This window comes from Notothenia rossii (assembly GCF_949606895.1).
Source record: "Notothenia rossii genome assembly, chromosome: 10".
Taxonomy (NCBI): Eukaryota; Metazoa; Chordata; class Actinopteri; order Perciformes; family Nototheniidae; genus Notothenia; species Notothenia rossii.
In genome coordinates this window covers 63,440,086-63,462,255 of record NC_136908.1, presented here as the reverse complement: position 1 = coordinate 63,462,255, position 22,170 = coordinate 63,440,086, and the positions used below count along the sequence as shown (strand labels likewise).

Here is a 22,170-nt window from a genome sequence, read left to right as displayed (position 1 = left end):
AAATGGTAAGTTGTAATAGTCCTTTTGGTTTTACATCCAGCTTTTCCTTGAATAAACATTACATGATTGAGTTATGGTTGACATTGAACTTAAAGGCCCGTACACACCAATCTGACACCAAAGAACTGTCTTGGCCATGTGTCGCACTGGAACACACCGCAATGACTTCAGCCGACGGCCAAGAAGCACATAGGAACTGCGCATGCGTGAGTGGCAATAACTCTCCTTACCAGCAGGCGGCAGTAGTGTGTATTCGTCATTCAAAAGAGGCAACAACCTGAAGACCGATAGCGTGATAACCGAGAGAAGAAGAACAGACTGCGTGATATAAACAAACTACAAATAGCGTGTGCGTTCCATTTTCACTCTACAGCGAGAAGCTCATGGGGCTTTCCCCAACCTGTGTCGAGAGCTGGAGTTCAATGAAATTAAGCTGAACAGCCAATCAGAGTGATTTATTTGTCCGTGCCTTTTAGACCGAGGCCTCGCAGGACCGACCGAAGGATAGGTTTTAAAATGTAATATATCCAACATATTTAAAACCATTTTATTCTGAAGTCCATTCCAGTCTATTTGTAAAAGTTATTATTCTTTGTATTTCCTGATTTAGTTCTGTAAATAAATGTGTATCTTTTTTATTTCCAGTAGCCTCTATAGTGAAAGTGGCTCCAGAGGATAACAATGATTTAACCAAAAGGTGATCTGAGTAGTTGTTGAAGATTGTAATGACTTATTGAGAAGTGATGAGAAACATACATTCTGTCAATACGTGTTTTACCTTTTGAATCATATCTTGTGAACCCCGTCCCAAAAGGATTCACTGATCTACAGACATCAATGAGTTTAGCTTAGTTGCTCTTTAAAGTGTTCCTCCTAGACTCAGTTTGTAAACAGTGGCACTGCATGTGTCAATTTCTTCAGTTGTCGTTTTAAAATCCCCACATAATATACATTTATATCCCACTGTTAAAGGTTCTCCAAGTCTTCATAATAAGTGTGGCTTCTCTTGTGATTCAGGGGCAGTATACATTTATGAGACGATATTTTTCCACCATAAGCAGTTTTCCTTCAATTATCTCTTCTTGTAATAATAGTGATATCACTCTGTTTGAAGAAAAATACCAACACCATCAGCTCTATTTTCTCCTACAGATACAATATACCTTTCCCTTTGTACCACATTTTAGACACATCATGGACGGGGCAGGTGTCTGAGGCCGGGTTCCCTTCCTGATATCGCCGCAGAGCATTAGTGGTAGAGAAGGGGATCGCAGGGTCACTTTTCACACCAAGTACTTTGCCGCACTTAGTGCCGGCACTTAGCACCCCCATGAAACTAAGTACAGATCGCGTTCACACCGGAATAAGATCCCTGAGAGAAGATTACGCAAATTATGCTGCTGACGTCACTTCTTCTTCTTCTGCTTTGGGTTTACTGGCAGGCCGCAAACCACTTCATGGCGTATACTGCCACCCGAAGTCCCCGGCCGGAAGTCCCCGGAGTTGGGGAACTTGGGGCTTATGCTGAAGCCTTCCAAGTAAATCGCCAGAACGCCGACACCTCCTCATCACTCCACCGCTCCCATGTTTTTTTTTGTGTTGCCATAAGTTATCCTCTCTCCGTTGGTGCGCGGGGCTAACGCTAATGCTAATAATGCTAATGCCAGCAAATACAATGGCGGCTTCACAAAACATTTCTGAGTTTTATGGGCCGTGGTTTGCAATTTGCCCAGCCAATATAAATTGGTACTTTTTTCTCCCCAGGATAGTACCACCTCTCTAGCAGGCACTAAAAATGGGGGTAAAAGTTCCCGGAACTAAGTACTCTTTTTGGTGTGAACGCAAAATTCCAGGCACTATCGGAACTAAACTGGAAAAGTACGGGGAAAATTACTCCGGTGTGAACGCGCCTCATGATGACCCGGAGCCCTTATCGACCCAGTATGAGCCCCGTTTTGGCCACACATCTTCGGCACTCCGTCCGCTGCTTATCGTCCTGATGAAGGCGAGCACGAACCGGGCACGAGGCTTGAGGAGTGAGGCCCGCGTGCTCTGGAACGAGGAAAGACTCTCAGGGGGTCACGTGCAGGTCGTTACTAATTAAAAAATTGTTTTGACAGGCTGGGCAAATCCGGACATAACCCTGGACACTTGTCTTGATGCTCTTTAGAAGTCTCTCGATGTGAGTACTGAAGAAGAAAAAAAGACTGGTCGTGTGGTCTCACTTCAATTTATACCCGAGGTGAGACTGCAGGGGGGCATGGTGTTATCGGAGTACTGCGCTAGGGATTAACCCACTAGTGACAGTCTTAGAGGGCGGGGCCTATAGGTGTTTGATCTAGAAATTCTATTTAATTGCAATTAGTATACTGTACATCTGATGGCGCATTACTACTATAGCGCGGAGCGCGGTTTAAGCGTGCCGTGCCGTGCCCGGCCCATTTTTGGTTGCGTTCCCACTTGGCGTAGTTCCGGCTAGCGGGTACTTTTTCACAGATTTCTGGCTCTCCAAAATCGAGGTTCTATCCGGGCCAACAACCGGGCTGAGTGTGCTAAACTAGTGAGAGAATCGCTGGCAACTAAAACAAAGTGAACATATTTGACCGTGATTTAATTGTAATACACTTTTCAAAATGATGCCGAAGCAACAACATACTGATACCGGTTAGTCAAAACCATGAATTAATGCTTTGACAAGTCTGCAGACAGACGGCAGGCGAAACACCTTTTAAAATGCGTCTTTTCTGAATGGACATCGGCTAAGCTAACGTTGTATATGCTCCGACCACACTCACAACAATGGCCTACAGACATAAATAAACCAGCGACTGTATTCGTCATGACACAGACAGTCTGTGGTTTGTACTTGTTTAACTTTTGTCTAGTTTCTGAGCAGATATGAGGAGATGTGAGCTCTGAGGGCTAACAGCTAACGGCTGATGTTGGTTTTGTGTTTCGCATTGAAGATGACGTCACAGCTCCAGCGCCTACACTGCGTTACTATAGTTACTGCCCCATCTACTAAACTGTAATGGAAACGCAGCATAAAGTGAGCCTGGCCTAACAAGGCCTAGCATACCGTACTAAGCCGAGCGAGGCCCTGCAGTGGAAAAGCGTCATTATATTGTAATAGTCAGAGCTCTCAAGTCTCACGCAATTGGTGTGAGACACACGCACACACGCATTTCACTCCATTCACACGCTCACACGCCAGTGACGCCACACCTTGTATTTCTCATGCATAGATTTTCTCACCCAGAGATTTCTTTCCAGGGTACCGCCCACCAAGTTGCGCCGCAACTGTTTGAGACGCGTAGCAACTGGCATCAAAATTAGCACAAACTAATGCAAAATAAAATTGATATTATATATCAAAAAAATACTTGAATTAAAGCATTTCATACTTTTGTACTTTACATACTTCAGTACACCAATCTGTGTCAGTACCAAAGACTCTTTAAAGTTGAGACACTACATACAGCAGGAGAGGACTCTTTAAAGTAGAGACACTACATACTGATATACACCTGATACATATATAAATAAACATTGATTGATTGATTGACTAAAGTAGCCTACAGTACAGTATATTATTGTATAGTATAATAAAGCGTATTAAGTTGTAGTAAATAATATAGTATAATATAATATAGTACAGTTTAGTAGAGTATAGTATTGTATAGTATAGTATTGTATTGTATTGTATTGTAATATGCTTTACTACACTGTAGTAAGGGATGGGGATCAGAGGCTTCCCAGCATCCTCCTCGCTGATTGGCGAAGAGATGTCGGCCATCTTGGATAGTAGCGGGGAAGACAGATTGATGAAGCGGTAAGATCTTCTTCTTTTATTCCTTTAATTTATATCCTTCTTTTATTCACACGAAACCCGTATTTAAGTGAATACAAACAGCACACTCGGATAGGGTTTACCACGACACAAGGGGAGCATAAAGCTCTTTTTTAAAGCTGGAGTTTGTGTTCCGCTGTTTTCTGTTGTTGTTTTGGAAGCTAATGTTAGCCGACGGAGGCCCAAAACCCGGAGAAAAACACTCCTGTCTTTGGCTCTTATCTCTGCTTGTTACCTTCCTTCGCACCCCCAGTTTAATCCCACTTTCCTGGTTCAACAGATCCGCTTAAAACTGTCTCCAAACGTGGCGTTTATTTGTTGCTGTTAGCCGATTAGCAGTGAGCATTAGCTCCCACGCTAGCGTCCCTATACATTCCTAATGATTAAGCTGCTAGCCCAAGCTTACTACTTAGCTATCATGTAGCTCCTGACACAGTTCACACCTAATGCCAGATGCAAGCTTTTACTTTAACGGTACTCCGGAACACAATTATGATCAGGGTATCTTGGTTAATATGTGAATGTGGGAGGAAAGCTGTGGTGATTTAATGGTAGTTTTTGTTAGGAAGATTATGGGACATAGCATTAGCTCATAAAGCTAACATTAGCCTTTTGCTGCAGCTTTCTTTGAAACGACAATAAATGTGAAGCTCAGAAACTACTTTTTATTCTTCAATGTCTCTATTTTAATTTGACTGCTGGCTTATCTGATTTAATTGAGCCTCTATCCAACCCACTAAGTTCAAGCCACTTTCTTTACATCGACTTTTGAATCAATTTGTAACAATACACATGTCTGTATTGTTATCGTACTAAGGTGCAGTGGAATTTAAAAGGCTTTCATTCAAATAAAACCACGATTTCTATTTCTCTTTTTTTCTGCTTATCAAAATGTGTGCACCCACATTTGACACTTACTATTATCTTACGTTATTGTATTTTATATGTATTCTTTATTTTCTTTAGAATGAAACCTATGATGATAACACAAAGAAGGAAATAGGAAATCATAAATACTGTTTGAATAAAGTATCCCATAGTTACTTAAATACATATTACCTATTTTTACAATGAACTTTATTGTTGTGGTAATTAGAATAAAAACATCTGTGAAACTACTTTTTGGCTCAGGGGGCTGTTTCTATGTTTCTATCCTGAAACCCACTGTTTCCAAGACAAACTTTATTAATCATAAAGCCTTTAAGACACTGTTTAGTGGATAGCAATGCTACACCGTGGGCTAAATGCTATCAGGCTTTGTAGTCGGACTGTCCTGGACTAAGCACAAGTGATGAAGAGAGATGCTGATGATAAAGTGAAGGGTTTATTATGTGCACACTTTGTCTCACTCTTTCACAAATAGATCATTAAAGAATAAAGCACAAAAACACATGTTATGATTCATCATGTATATGTCTGTAACTTTTTAAAAGATGCCAGACGGATGAAACCGTTTGTTCTAAAAATCTACGGACAATAATTATATCAATGTTCCCAGAGTTTTTGTGTTACCATCCAGGAAAAGACGTGCTCACTTCCCTCAAACACAAGGGGAAGAAACTGTGATTTGGATGCATTTATTTATTTGTTCGTTCATACGAGTCTGATGTTGATAATCTGCGGTCAGTGCTCTTCAAATAAGATGCTGTAGCTTCACTTAAAATCTCAAAATGTACACTTTTTCCAAACCTGCTCTCTGCATACTTTCACAAAAAGTGATGTGCATAAAGAGTAACCGTTGTTTGGCTTGTATAGGCGCTGCTGTTGTATTAATAATCACTGTGCCTCAAAGAAAAGCGGATTATCTGAGCAAGTCAAATGAATTCAGCAGCATTTTGGGACCGTCTCTAACATCTAAGTCAAACAGACGACAAACATTGGTTTCATCTGCTTTATTAAATGTATTTGCTTTGTTTTAACTTAGACTTTGTGACACAATGTGAGCATAATACCGGTTTGTGTTTGCAGACTTAAAACGCATTTTAAGAGTTTAAAAAAGAATGACTTAATGTGACTTTATTCTCAAAGATGGAGGCATTTGTTGGGCTTGCAGAGTAATGTGTTGCTCCTGGTAACAGCGGACGTTTGAATCTGAGTGTCCTGTGTTTTTATTCCTCAGGTGACACGCGGTATGTTTGGTGCTAACCGGAAGAAGTTTATGGAGGGAGGGATAGAGAGCGATTACGCGGACGACTCCAGTCTCTACTACACCCAGCAGTCCATGTTCCCTCCTCACCGCCCTGACAAAGAGGTACATCAACTGTTCAAATCTTCCTCAGTGGTTAAAACTGCATCTGTTTGTTAACTACTGTTGGTGTTACGAACCCCCCAACAGGACCAGCTTAGTTGTTTTGAACTTGGAGAAAGTTGTTGCAAGTAAGGGTGCAACAACTAATCGATTACCAAATTAGTTGCCAACTAATTCAGTCGTCGATTCTTTTTTTGTCTAAACATTTAGAAAAAGTGCTCCACATCCAGGGTTCCACTGTCTTTCTGGTAGCGCTGTAGCCCCGTCCACGAGTAACGTTTCCACGTCAGGTGTTATGTATGCTAGCAGCAACACACAGAGTTAACTACATTATACAAACATGGGTTAATGATTAGAGGTAACTGAGTTAGTTATTTTGTTAAAGTTTCAGCTATTCTGTTTACAGTTCTGTCATCAGATTATTTAATAAGATTTGTTAAAACATTGTTGTTTCTTTTGATGTGAAATATTATTTATTTAATTTAAATAAAAAGCAATGTTAGTTTTGTTCACAATTTGTTAAGTTCATTTAATAATATATGTATTTTTCAATCAAGTATTCATCTTTATTGTCTTCATTGTTAGTTTCCACATGCCTCAAACAACCTCAAGCTAAATCTAAAAGTTGATGGCTAAATCAGAGCGTTTGAGAAATTGTGCAAGACATACAGTAATAGTCCGAATCTATCGATTAATCGTTTCATTAATCTATAGATTCATCGATTATCAAATGAGTCGTTTGTTGCAGCCCTAGTTGCAAGGCGAGACTGTACTTCCATTATTTCTGGTTCAGTAGCATTATGGATTTTTTTCTCCCTGGTGCGCTATTTTCTAATTTAGAAAGTAAAACAAAAATACTAAGAATTTATCTTTCAACGCTTCAGCTGCCATTGTATTAATTCACACTCATCTTTGTTTTTCTTTTTTACTTACAACCCAACTTTTGTCATATTTAAGCAACGTGTTTCCACTTCTTTTGAGACAACATTATTCATTTGAGACGTTTCACTTATTTTGGTAAAATTATTAAAACATTTCTGTTGGTATTTTATAAGGAAGGATTAATAAATGTTGTTTGTACAGTTTATTGACAACTGCAGGGTGGACAGATGGACATGGCTTTGTGTTTCATAAATAAAATATATTGTGTTTCTTTTCTCTCCAGATGCTGACGTCTTCCTCTGCTTCCTCAACGGGTCAACTGTCACAGCTAGGAGCCAGTTTATATGGCCCGCAGAGTAAGACTCTTTAAAGTAGAGACACTACATACTGATATACACCTGGACATCAGCAGGAGAGAACTCTTTAAAGTAGAGACACTACATACTGATATACACCTGAACATCAGCAGGAGAGGACTCTTTAAAGTAGAGACACTACATACTGATATACACCTGAACATCAGCAGGAGAGGACTCTTTAAAGTAGAGACACCACATACTGATATACACCTGAACATCAGCAGGAGAGGACTCTTTAAAGTAGAGACACTACATACTGATATACACCTGAACATCAGCAGGAGAGGACTCTTTAAAGTAGAGACACTACATACTGATATACACCTGAACATCAGCAGGAGAGGACTCTTTAAAGTAGAAACACTACATACTGATATACACCTGAACATCAGCAGGAGAGGACTCTTTAAAGTAGAGACACTACATACTGATATACACCTGAACATCAGCAGGAGAGGACTCTTTAAAGTAGAGACACTACATACTGATATACACCTGAACATCAGCAGGAGAGGACTCTTTAAAGTAGAGACACTAAATACTGATATACACCTGAACATCAGCAGGAGAGAACTCTTTAAAGTAGAGACACTACATACTGATACACACCTGAACATCAGCAGGAGAGGACTCTTTAAAGTAGAGACACTACATACTGATATACACCTGAACATCAGCAGGAGAGGACTCTTTAAAGTAGAGATACTACATACTGATATACACCTGAACATCAGCAGGAGAGGACTCTTTAAAGTAGAGACAATACATACTGATATACACCTGAACATCAGCAGGAGAGGACTCTTTAAAGTAGAGATACTACATACTGATATACACCTGAACATCAGCAGGAGAGGACTCTTTAAAGTAGAGACACTACATACTGATATACACCTGAACATCAGCAGGAGAGGACTCTTTAAAGTAGAGACACTACATACTGATATACACCTGAACATCAGCAGGAGAGGACTCTTTAAAGTAGAGACACTACATACTGATATACACCTGAACATCAGCAGGAGAGGACTCTTTAAAGTAGAGACACTACATACTGATATACACCTGAACATCAGCAGGAGAGGACTCTTTAAATAGAGACACTACATACTGATATAAACCTGGGGCCGTATCCACAAAGCATTTTATCTCACCGCTAGGAGTGCTCCTAACTCGCGCTAAAACATTTTACGTAGGAGTTTTTTCTTAAAAGTTATTCACAAAGCCGCTGAGACCTACTCATACTAAGGATAAATCACTAAGAGTTAACTAAGAGTGACGCGCCGTTGCTATGGATTACTTTGATTCTCGTGCATGAGTTTAGAAGCGTTCAGTACGGTGATTGGTTGTTCAGAGCAGGCGGTCTCGGTGAAACTCATCCTCAACATCCCACAAACGAGCCCACTAAAACAAGGAAATAGCCTCGGCTAGAAATGTATTCCTATCAAATAGTTATGGACAGTGCAGTTAGCAGAATACACGCATGATGACAAGTTTGTGCAGACCACGATAATGACGTTGTATATGCACGTTAAAGAGAGAGAGCAAACTATTATCCAATGAGCATATTTCCAGCACTTAAACACTTTCAATAACAGCCCATACCGCCGTTCAAGTCCCCCTATCATGATGAATGAAAACAGTCTGCGTGTTGATGGAATGTACTTTCTTTCTATTGACGAACACGTCCTCATCTTTTGATGGCGCAATTATTTTTATGTGCGTCCCGTCAATAGCACCGACCACACCGGGCATACCTGCAATTGCCATGAAGTTGTCTTTGATCCTGTGTAGTTGTTGATTGTCCAAAGGAAACCGGATAAACTGTTGGATGATATGTGGTCTAGAGAGCGCGTTGATGGTTTGGTTTATGGCACGGCTGACTGATGGTTACGATATTCCTAAATCGTCGGCATTGCAAAGTTGCATTTTCCCTGTTGCTAAATATCGTAGTGTTGCCAAACATTTTATTTCCGGACTAATCGGGTTATTCCTGTTAGTCGGGGATGTTATTGCATCCCGCACTAATTCCACAACAAGTTTGATACCCTCATGATTTAGCCTATATCTCTTGATCAATTCACAGTCTTCCATTGTCTCCAAAACATTTCGTCTCGCAGCCATTTTCAGATTCTTTGTGAATAGGTCTTACTGAGTTAGGAGTCCTCTCGAGGACTTTTAAGCTCTCCTAAACTTAGGTGCTACTTTTAGGCCTAAAATACTTTGTGAATTGCTCTTAGTGAATAAAATTAGGAGTCCTACATTTAAGACTGACACGCCCATTATGTTTAGGAGTTTCTCCTAAATTCGCAAGTTAGGAGCTACTTTTAGCCCTAAGATCCTTTGTGAATACGGCCCCTGAACATCAGCAGGAGAGGACTCTTTAAAGTAGAGACACTACATACTGATATACACCTGAACATCAGCAGGAGAGGACTCTTTAAAGTGGAGACACTACATACTGATATACACCTGAACATCAGCAGGAGAGGACTCTTTAAAGTAGAGACACTACATACTGATATACACCTGAACATCAGCAGGAGAGGACTCTTTAAAGTGGAGACACTACATACTGATATACACCTGAACATCAGCAGGAGAGGACTCTTTAAAGTAGAGACACTACATACTGATATACACCTGAACATCAGCAGGAGAGGACTCTTTAAAGTGGAGACACTACATACTGATATACACCTGAACATCAGCAGGAGAGGACTCTTTAAAGTAGAGACACTACATACTGATATACACCGGAACATCAGCAGGAGAGGACTCTTTAAAGTGGAGACACTACATACTGATATACACCTGAACATCAGCAGGAGAGGACTCTTTAAAGTAGAGACACTACATACTGATATACACCTGAACATCAGCAGGAGAGGACTCTTTAAAGTGGAGACACTACATACTGATATACACCTGAACATCAGCAGGAGAGGACTCTTTAAAGTAGAGACACTACATACTGATATACACCTGAACATCAGCAGGAGAGGACTCTTTAAAGTGGAGACACTACATACTGATATACACCTGAACATCAGCAGGAGAGGACTCTTTAAAGTAGAGACACTACATACTGATATACACCTGAACATCAGCAGGAGAGGACTCTTTAAAGTAGAGACACTACATACTGATATACACCTGAACATCAGCAGGAGAGGACTCTTTAAAGTAGAGACACTACATACTGATATACACCTGAACATCAGCAGGAGAGGACTCTTTAAAGTAGAGACACTACATACTGATATACACCTGAGCATCAGCAGGAGAGGACTCTTTAAAGTAGATACACTACATACTGATATACACCTGAACATCAGCAGGAGAGGACTCTTTAAAGTAGAGACACTACATACTGATATACACCTGAACATCAGCAGGAGAGGACTCTTTAAAGTAGAGACACTACATACTGATATACACCTGAGCATCAGCAGGAGAGGACTCTTTAAAGTAGAGTCACTACATACTGATATACACCTGAACATCAGCAGGAGAGGACTCTTTAAAGTAGAGACACTACATACTGATATACACCTGAACATCAGCAGGAGAGGACTCTTTAAAGTAGAGACACTACATACTGATATACACCTGAACATCAGCAGGAGAGGACTATTTAAAGTAGAGACACTACATACTGATATACACCTGAGCATCAGCAGGAGAGGACTCTTTAAAGTAGATACACTACATACTGATATACACCTGAACATCAGCAGGAGAGGACTCTTTAAAGTAGAGACACTACATACTGATATACACCTGAGCATCAGCAGGAGAGGACTCTTTAAAGTAGATACACTACATACTGATATACACCTGAACATCAGCAGGAGAGGACTCTTTAAAGTAGAGACACTACATACTGATATACACCTGAGCATCAGCAGGAGAGGACTCTTTAAAGTAGATACACTACATACTGATATACACCTGAACATCAGCAGGAGAGGACTCTTTAAAGTAGAGACACTACATACTGATATACACCTGAACATCAGCAGGAGAGGACTCTTTAAAGTAGAGACACTACATACTGATATACACCTGAGCATCAGCAGGAGAGGACTCTTTAAAGTAGAGTCACTACATACTGATATACACCTGAACATCAGCAGGAGAGGACTCTTTAAAGTAGAGACACTACATACTGATATACACCTGAACATCAGCAGGAGAGGACTCTTTAAAGTAGAGACACTACATACTGATATACACCTGAACATCAGCAGGAGAGGACTATTTAAAGTAGAGACACTACATACTGATATACACCTGAGCATCAGCAGGAGAGGACTCTTTAAAGTAGATACACTACATACTGATATACACCTGAACATCAGCAGGAGAGGACTCTTTAAAGTAGAGACACTACATACTGATATACACCTGAACATCAGCAGGAGAGGACTCTTTAAAGTAGAGACACTACATACTGATATACACCTGAACATCAGCAGGAGAGGACTCTTTAAAGTAGAGTCACTACATACTGATATACACCTGAACATCAGCAGGAGAGGACTCTTTAAAGTAGAGACACTACATACTGACATACACCTGAACATCAGCAGGAGAGGACTCTTTAAAGTAGAGACACTACATACTGATCAGAGGTTGCACTCAACTTTTTCGCTGCCCGTCATCTTGACAGGATCGTAAAATTTCCGTCAAAATCCATATATTATAATTATTATTATTATGCATGTCCACTGCACCTCGTGGGAGCGCGCACAGCCTAAAGCAAATACTCCCAGACATTTCAATGATCTGTTCGGCAAAGTTAGGTTTGGAAACGGTATCATGTCCTTTTCGGCGGGCATCCATAACACGGCATAACACCAGAGCCTCGCTGCGGGGAAGCTTTGGTGCTGTTCTGAGTTTGTTCTAATCCGTCAAAATGACGGACGGCTTTCAGATTTTTCCGTCATGGTGGTCTCTCTTTCTGTATCTTTAGGTGCTCTGGGGTTTCCCATGCGTGGGATGAACAGCAGTACAGCGCCGCAGTTAAGTCGAAGTGGATTAAACCAACCAGGAAGCCAACTCCCGAGCCACGGCAGCACAGCGAACACCGGCACGATGCACACACCCCCCTCACCCAGCAGGTAACACACACACACACACACACACACACACACACACACACACCCACACACACACACCCCCCCCCTCACCCAGCAGGTAACACACACACACACACACACACACACACACACACACACACACACACACACACACACACACACACACAAACACACCCCCCTCACCCAGCAGGTAACACACACACACACACACACACACACACACACACACACACCTTAAATATATGATATAACACATTAGCGTTGTATCTCAGTGTTCTGCACGTCTAATGAATCTTTAAACTCGTAGACACACAACTCAAGCTGGCCTTCCTGCATCATATAAGATATACTCAGAATTGTATTGAGTAGCAAATGCTGGTAGGGCTGCTCAGGTCATCTCTTAAACACCAGCCTGTTGACATGGTCTGGCTTCAGAGATGAGCGCAGGCAGGGGAACATATTGCCACCTGTACTGAAGACCCTCTCTGAAGAGGAGCTTGTGGCAGTGCTGCCTCATATGAGACAGGAAAAAAAGAAAAGACTCTGAACCCTTTCTTTGCCATTATTTAAAAAGTGTTGCTACAAAAGTATAAATGAGGCTCACTAATAAGACGACTCAGATCTGAAGCTACACAGGAATCTGCTGCAAAGTGCAATAAAAAAGACAACATTAAAAGAATCAAACCCTTTTTTTTTTGCATTTTATTAAAGTATAAAAATTAATTCCTTTAAAATAGGATGCAAGCAACACTAGTTTTTTAACCTGAATTGATAATAGACTATAATCAATTTAAACAGAACAGATCTGAATGTTTGCATTCTTATACCATTTTGTACAATAATTATAATGAATAAGTTCAAACAAACTAAAACTTAGAGCTGATTAATAACGGTATCTAACTTGAGTTTTTATTATATCAAAAACCTGTTGAAATGCTGCTGTTATTTTGACTGTCCCCAAAAAGCGCGTGGGCAGCCTCCAGGATGCTTCTTTCACAACTTCTCCGTCTTTGAAAGACTTCATGTGTTTCTCAAGAACGTGACTGACACGATAAGATGCTCTGGTAGCAACCTTGCTCTTGTTGTTGGGCCTGGTGGAAATGGACTGCTGTGCATTTAGCTGTCCCTTCAGGCCCCTCCCCTTTTGGGAGCGGAGGGCAGAATTAGGAGGGAATTCTGCCTCGTAGCGTTTGTGCTCTGTTTTGAAATGTCGCTCCTAAATTAGCCACGCTCTCATTGCCGATGAGACAGATGGACTTTGAATTGGAATAGATGCAAAAATAATCCTCCTCCCACTCCGAGTGAAAATTATATATTTTGGGCTTTTTTGCTTCTGCCATAATTGCGGTCTTGTGTGTGTGCGGACTGTCACTCCTGTTGCCACGGACAACGTCAGCGAAATAGTGCCCACTGCCCACCAGCCACGCCCCGACACATTGGGTCACGCCGGCCAATCACAAAGCTTTGATGCGTTCAAGTGCATTATTCTGGCACAGGAAGATTATGTTATAGGACATTAACGATAAAACTGAATATTGTTGTTCTATTTTTAGATACATCTCGCGATCGACTGGGAATCTCCCCGCGGCCCTTCTTTTTAACGAGTTGCTGCTCTTGTTCTGACATCTTCGCTCACGCTGAACACTCACAACACATGTCACTCCCACGTGGCCGAGTGGGCTTTTAGGGAAGGGCGAAAGCGCACCCAGCAAAATAATCGTATTTTGTCAATTATGATGTTTTCATAATCGTCGCAAGCCATAATCGTAATCGCGATTAAAATACGATGAATTGCACAGCCCTAGTTTCATGTGTTTCTCCAGTTCGGCGCTGCTAACCGAGCTAGCTCAGCTCGTTGCTCTGATAACTTCAGATCCAGACGTCCGTGACTAAAATCCTTCATCCGGTTGAATATAATAAAAAAAATACCAATTGTATAACATTAAAGTTCAAGAAAGGATGGTTTGCGGGAAAAAAAACGGTCTGTTCTTCAATTCCTGTATTTTTTCATATCGCATGGGGAAAAAATCACAATGTCCGTTTTTTCCAATATCGTGCCGCCCGAGATCCCATCGTTCAAAGGTGGTTTTCACTATAAGTAATGTTTTGGACTGACACTATAATTCACAGTTTTTACTATGTTCAAACTGAATTTACTTTAAAATAAAAACATCTATATTGATTCTGACTCTCCTTCATCCAACTCAGAGGTTTATCATTGCTTTGAGAAAACAGATTATTAATGTTCCCCTGTTAGAATTAAGATATGGTCATGCGTTCGGGGAATTTCATTTTCGAGTCTGAGACCTGAAAACAGGCTCGGGGCTGAGCAGCTTGATGTTGTTTCCGTTTTAATATTTTAGTTCAACTTTTAATTTTTCTATTTTATTTCTTTTTTTATCACCACTGTGAAGTGTCTGAGCACCGGAAAAACCGCTTAGAAATCAAATGTATTATAATTTAAAAACGTGAAGACAAGTCCAGTTATAAGTTATATTATTACGTTAGTCCCGTAAACCTCCATACTTCACATCCCGCTGCCCCTCCTCACGTTGTTTCTCCCTCTTCTCTCTGCAGGGGGATTCTGCCGATGAACACCCGGAGCGTCCTGAACCACAGCCAGCAGGTCGGGGGTCCCACGGCGCAGTCGGGGGGGATGGGGGGTGTGGGAGTAGAGAGGGGGGGCGGCGGCAGGAGCAGCAGCATGGGCAGTCCCAGCCGGTCGTCACCCAGCATCATCGGGATGCCCAAACAGCAGCAAGCACGGCAGCCCTTCACCATAAACAGGTCATTTTAATATATGCATTCATCTTTTACTGATAGTTCTATTATTCTCATTTTGTTTTCTATACTTCACTTTTAGTTATTTAATATGTGCTTTCGAGGTGAGCAGCTTTTAAAGCAAAGTTTTAGGATAAACAAACACCAATATGGATGAAAGCTTAATATTTAGTTAAATAAAAGCATGTTTTAAACGTCTTATTAATTGATGCACTTTCTAAAACATAAAGCTCCTGTTTCTTTAAGATGAAAGTATCAAACTAATCCTTTATTGTGTCTCTGTTTGTGTGTCAGTATGTCGGGGTTTGGTGTGAACAGGAATCCAGGGTACAACATGAACAGCTCCCTATCCAACAACATCTTCAACGGCACAGGTACATAAAAAACACACATTTAATACGTTTGTTTTGTATTTCCTTTCCTTTGGCTGATGCACGAAGTATCTTTGTGTGTGTGTGTGTGTGTGTGTGTGTGTGTGTGTGTGTGTGTGTGTGTGTGTGTGTGTGTGTGTGTGTGTGTGTGTGTGTGTGTGTGTGTGTGTGTGTGTGTGTGTGTGTGTGTGTGTGTGTGTGTGTGTGTGTGTGTGTGTGTGTGTGTGTGTGTGTGTGTGTGTGTGTGTGTGTGTGTGTGTGTAGACGGCAGTGAGAATGTGACGGGGTTGGATCTGTCGGACTTCCCTGCGTTAGCGGATCGGAGTCGGAGGGACGGAGGCTCGAATCCCACACCGCTCCTCAACCCGCTGGCCGGTCGGGCTCCGTACGGTGAGAGAAAGCAGTGTGTGTGTTAGCAAACCAAAAACACACTTTAATATCATTCCTTGTTTCAATTTAGAGCTGGAATGCTAGTGCCTGGGCCACGTTCCTATATCTGTACAATATAGTCAAAAACATAAAATTAAGAGAATTTATTTGTTTTCAGTTTCAAATGAAAAGCCCTCTTTAGCCACCTTTTATGAACTCTGCTTCAGTAATGTAACAAAAGATGAAAAGAAAACACAGATAAAGCAAAATAATGTATTTACCCCGTTGAGAAATTGGGTTTTGTATCGGTTACTCCATTACAAACAATTATATAAACATAAGTATTAAAAAACAAAGTGAAAATGTCAAATTAAGATAAAAAATTGTTTAAATGTGCAAAATAAAGTCGAATAAAATGTGTTTATAAATATTAACATTAAGTAAATAAAAGATGTAATGAAATAAAAAAAGTTGTAACATCATAGAAATGTGGAGAAATGTGTATAATTACCACCCAAGAGAAACTGGGATCTTTTTAATTGTGACTCTAATGTTTTTATCGTATCCCATTATTGCGTTGCAGTCGTTGCGTCGCTAACCACGCTATCCTCCATGTTTCCAGTTGGCATGGTAACAAAGCCATCCAATGAGCAGTCTCAGGATTTCTCGATTCACAACGAGGATTTCCCGGCTCTGCCCGGGCCCAACTACCAATCAAAAGACCCCAGCAGCACCAGCGAAGACAGCAAAACGGTTAGACTCCTTACTCCTTTAAATATATTTTGTTTACTTTTTCTTTTTGTGTTTGTTTGTCTTTGTTGACAAAATTAACTTGGTGTGAATCGAGTGTTAATCTGTTTTTCATCATGGTGTCTTTTCCTTACTTGTGCAGCGCTCTCACGTCCTGACTCGTCCCATTTTTTCGGACTGTTTTTTCCCTCCGTTTTTGTCCAATCAGAATCTGAACTCGTCGGGAAAGCCCGCCTCCAACTCAGACGGTCCAAAGTTCCCCGGAGACAAGAGCTCCGCGCCTAGCAACAACAACCAGCAGAAGAAAGGGATTCAGGTGCTTCCTGATGGTGAGACCAAAGAAAAACAATACTTATTTCAAGTCATGTGACCGTGCTGTAGTTTCTTTATAGCCCAACATTAGCCTCCTTTAGCTTAGCGGTGGTGACGTGAAGTCATGTGACCGTGCTGTAGTTCCTTTATAGCCCAACATTAGCTGCCTTTAGCTTAGCGGTGGTGACGTGAAGTCATGTGACCGTGCTGTAGTTCCTTTATAGCCCAACATTAGCCTCCTTTAGCTTAGCGGTGGTGACGTGAAGTCATGTGACCGTGCTGTAGTTCCTTTATAGCCCAACATTAGCCACCTTTAGCTTAGCGGTGGTGACGTGAAGTCATGTGACCGTGCTGTAGTTCCTTTATAGCCCAACATTAGCCTCCTTTAGCTTAGCGGTGGTGACGTGAAGTCATGTGACCGTGCTGTAGTTCCTTTACAGCTTTATAACGTTCGCTTTTCCTCTTTTTTTTTGCAGGGCGGGTGACCAACATCCCAATCGGCATGGTAACGGATCAGTTTGGGATGATCGGCCTGTTGACGTTCATCCGGGCGGCAGAGACCGACCCCGGCATGGTGCACCTGGCTCTGGGCTCCGACCTCACAACGCTGGGCCTCAATCTCAACTCACCGGAGTACGATGAGACCCCACAGCTTTTTTATGTTTTTATTTACCAATTTTTTTCAAAATCTAATAAGAATCTCTTTCTCTTTCGTCTCAGGAATCTTTATCCTAAGTTTGCGTCTCCCTGGGCGTCGGCTCCGTGTCGACCGCAGGACATAGGTGAGTATAGTTTCATTCATATGTGATTTATTTGGGATAATCATGGATTGTTTCACCTCGTTTTGCCTCCTCATCTCTCCGCAGACTTTCACGTCCCCTCAGAGTATTTAACCAACATCCACATAAGGGACAAGGTGTGTACCTCATCGGAAACATCCTTTCTTTTTCAAAATATTGGAAAGTGATTCAGTGTTTCATGTCGGAGCATCTCAGTCAATTAAACCACATTTATATAATTGTTATGCTGAGGAACTAGTTAATATTTACAGGAAATTAACCTTGATTTTTACCTGAATGTACGGAGTAAATATTAATAAAAAAACTAAAAAGAAGACGCAACAGAAACTTGTTTTATTTTATTTGTATTGGTAAAAAATGTTAAATAGCACAAAGTGTTTTCGTGTTCAGTTAATTTAATCTCTTATCTACTGTATAATAAATGCACTAGATGTCGTAAATCACATTTGAAACCTGTTCCCCTGTTCTTTTCATGTCTGCAGTTAGCAGCTATCAAGTTGTCGCGGTATGGAGAAGATCTGCTGTTTTACCTCTACTACATGAACGGAGGAGACCTACTACAACTTCTGGCTGCAGTAGAACTGTGAGACACGAAAACACACAAATAACAATAAACTGCACAAAACATAACACTCAAAGGGAGGCGTGTGGCGCAGTGAACTAGTGCGTTTGTGTTCGGATCAGGGGGTCACAGGTTCAAACCCCACAGCAGTCAGCATGTCGTTGTGTCCCTGAGACACTTCACCACAAAGTGCTCCTGTGGGGATTGTCCACAGTATTGAGTATGGAAGTCTAACAAGTGACAATGTAATTTAATGTGTTACTGAACATAGTGACATCACTACGGAACACTCGTGCTCCTATTGGCTGGCGCTCCAACACATTGTACATGATAGGCTAAGGGAGCGGGACATCTCTATGCGGTTGACCAATCACAACAGAGCAGTTTAAACACTTAATCAAAACAATTATTAGATGGGATTTGGGTTCAGCAGACCTTTTGACGTGTGTGTGTGTGTGTGTGTGTGTGTGTGTGTGTGTGTGTGTGTGTGTGTGTGTGTGTGTGTGTGTGTGTGTGTGTGTGTGTGTGTGTGTGTGTGTGTGTGTGTGTGTGTGTGTGTGTGTGTGTGTGTGTGTGTGTGTGTGTGTGTGTGTGTGTGTGTGTGTGTGTGTGTGTGTGTGTGTAGGTTTAACAGGGACTGGCGGTACCATAAGGAGGAGCGGGTTTGGATCACTCGGGCTCCGGGGATGGAGCCCACGCTGAAGACCAACGCCTACGAGAGAGGGACCTACTACTTCTTCGACTGCCTCAACTGGAGGAAGGTGGCGAAGGTACAAGACATTTAAAAAGTTGTTTATTTATTCCTGACACACAATCATGTCAAAGCGTATGTACTCTCTATTCTAAACTCAGAAGATTATCCAGGCTTCTTGTAAATCTTTCTTTCTATCATTGTTAATGAACAGCTTTAATGTGAGAGGAAATCTGTGTTTTTTAATGTTACTTTAATCTTGTACATTTTCTGCTTTTATTTCTTGGAGATTTAAATTGAACAATTTCCTATTTGTTCACTTTAATCTCAGAATATTAACTTTCTTATCTTGAGTTTTTTCTTTTCAATTTAGCCCGTAAATCTCAGTAATTATCTTTTTGTTATTGGTGAGTTTGCATTTCACACATCAAAGTTATTCTCATAGTTTTTTCTCTGAAACATACGACTTGAATCTTGGAAGCATTTTCTCTGAAATTCCCATTTATTCCTAGTTAGTAAATGTTTCTCCTCTGTTTCATAAATCTGACTTCCTCTCCGTGTGTTTTCAGGAGTTTCACCTGGAGTACGAAAAACTAGAAGAGCGGCCTCACGTTCCCTCCACGTTCAACTACAATCCCGCCCAGCAGGCCTTCTGATTGGCTCTACCTCCTCCTCCTGCCTGCTTGCCTGCCTGCCATTGGTCCTCCTGGATGTCAATCATCACCTCCTAGCCCCGGCCCCTTTTAGGTTTCTCCACCTGCACACACTCACAGTGAATCTGGCCAGGAGACGACTTCCTGCTCTCTCTAAACACTGATAGACTTTATGATTTTAACTTTTGTTTGTTCCTTACCTCATTCTCTGTTTACTTTTTTATTTTATTTCCCAACCCCCCCTCCATGTGGACTTAACGCCAGCACAGTACAAAACACACACTGTAAATAACTGTCCATCTGATCCTGTGATTCCTCTTAAAAAATTGACTATTTTTGTCCAGAGAAGCTTTTTAAAAAAAATGAATTTTAAACAATAAAATCACCTGTCAGCTGGATAATTATTTCACACACTGTGTCACAGCTCTCTGATCTTTGGCAGGAACAATATCTCCAGCAGCATTACACACACACACACACACACACACATCAGCAGACAGCGGAGAGTCAGGAGAGGAAATGCAATGTACATTGTAGCACTATTTCATAATAAAAGAAGAAAAAATATCTTTTTTTGGTTTGTTCATATCATGTGAAGATTTGTGTTAATTTTAAAGATTTATTTTGTTTATTTTTTAATTAATGAGGTCAAGTTTAGCAGCCAGAAACACAGAGACTCACTGAGCGGGATGTTTGACATTTAAAATGATTTGCACTTGTTTTTTGAACATCCTTTAAAAAGTGGGATGTGTCATAATGCCTCTGATTGGATTTAACAGAACAAATGTTTAAATGTTCGCACATCCCTTTCACATGGACGCAGCTCTTTCCCAGTTTTCGCCTTTTAATTTCATTTTTAATTTCATTATTAAAGCTCCCTGTTTCTCCTCCTGTTTCTAATTTTTATATTTAAGTTCTACTCCTTTTCCATCTCCCACATTATATGTCTTTTTTTCTGCCCGGCATCAGTCTGGACCAATCAGAATGCAGGAGTGACCTTTCACGAGAACTTACTGACATTTTTGAGAAATTCTCTTTCATGTCGATAGTTAAACTCTCCAGTCTGTACGCTAACTATGAATCTAGCACCAGGACATATTAGCTTAGCATGAAGACTACTTTTTACTTTTTATACAAATTAAACAAATACAGTTAATCAGCCTTATAGTTGCTGGTAGGTGGATTTTGTTAGCGCTAAGCTAGCTTTGTCCTCCTGTTTCGAGTCTTTATGCTAAGCTAAGTTAGCCGGTTGTAGCTTTATTTTTACCATACAGACATGAGAAAGATAATAAACAAAATTCCCTAACCTTTACTTTTAGGCCACGTCTACAAGTATACAGATATTTTGAGATGGCTTATATTTTTGGGGCGGTATTAAGAAATAGTCAAATAGAAATTTTTGTTTGGTTAAGATATTTCAAGACTGAAGCTTTGAGGATAATTTTTAGACGTTTCAAGTATACGAAGATTATCAAATAATTGAAATACACAGTAACATCTATAGATAATCATTTTTGGAGAGAAAAAACTGTATCCTAGAGGAAAAGTAAAGTAGAAAAATAAAAACAACATTTTCCAGGTAATATCTGTATACACGTAGACATGCCTTTAAAGTTATCGACACTCAAAACCAACATAAAAATCCCATTTTCTTTACGTTAAATACCACATTTTTTTACTTTTTAATTCCCTCCAGGAGGCACCAATGTACATGTATGTGTATATATATATTTAAATATATATACACATACAGATAAGGCAGTATTTTTAAGAAGTCTGATTCGAGGAGTGCTCCCCCTGCTGGTCAACGATGCAATACTTCCACCAGGAGACGGTTTTTATAGGGGACCAGCCTCGACTCCGCCCACAATCCACCACAGCCAATCAGTGGCGACCACCGGTTTTTTGCTCCCATTCACAGTGCAGCAGCAAAAAAAGAGCCAAGGACACGCCCACTGAACCCCATGTGACCCGCTCTAGAGGAGATCTGATTGGAGGACGAGGACTGAGGCACTTGGCCGTTTTTGGCTGTTTTATTAAATATGGCAGCTAGTGTTTTAATAGGAAAAAAGAATAAAATATTCTGGTAATGAAACTGAAGGAGGACTCGTGTGTTGTTTTTGCGAGGTTCTGTTTGTTTGTTGGTCTGTGTGATGGTTCATTTATTTGTTTATATTAAGCGTCTTTGAGCAAAAGCGCTATACAAATCCCATGTATTATTATTATTATTATTATTTGTGTTTAGAAAATGGATCAGAAATCTTTCATTTGTCCTACAGCTTTTTTGTTAGTTTGTTTATTTTGCTAGGTTTTTAGTTTATTTTTTGTTGGTTTGTTTGTTTATGGGTCGATAAAGAACCCGTACAGTTTGAATCTGATCTGGCTGATGCAGGAATTACTTTTCTTTGTGAAAACATTATTGGTGGAGGTCGCCATT

General features: G+C 40.7%; 1 protein-coding gene across 4 annotated transcripts; it reads left to right on the top strand.

The window, feature by feature from the left end:
• Positions 1 to 3,751: 3,751 nt before the first annotated feature.
• Positions 3,752 to 20,620, top strand: LOC307021761 (CCR4-NOT transcription complex subunit 2-like). Of its 4 annotated transcripts, none has more exons than XM_079654178.1 (15): positions 3,752 to 3,832; positions 5,970 to 6,101; positions 7,264 to 7,336; positions 12,318 to 12,465; positions 15,022 to 15,231; positions 15,520 to 15,599; positions 15,861 to 15,986; positions 16,588 to 16,718; positions 16,924 to 17,044; positions 17,504 to 17,660; positions 17,748 to 17,809; positions 17,894 to 17,943; positions 18,310 to 18,410; positions 19,015 to 19,159; positions 19,650 to 20,620. In XM_079654178.1, exons 2-15 carry the CDS (start codon positions 5,982 to 5,984, stop codon positions 19,734 to 19,736), a joined length of 1,611 nt encoding a protein of 536 aa, XP_079510304.1. In that variant the 5' UTR covers positions 3,752 to 3,832; positions 5,970 to 5,981; the 3' UTR covers positions 19,737 to 20,620. The 4 variants fall into 4 exon arrangements, with proteins under 4 accessions (XP_079510304.1, XP_079510302.1, XP_079510303.1 ...); XM_079654176.1 differs by having other exon boundaries at positions 16,858 to 17,044; XM_079654177.1 differs by having other exon boundaries at positions 16,549 to 16,718.
• Positions 20,621 to 22,170: the final 1,550 nt, after the last annotated feature.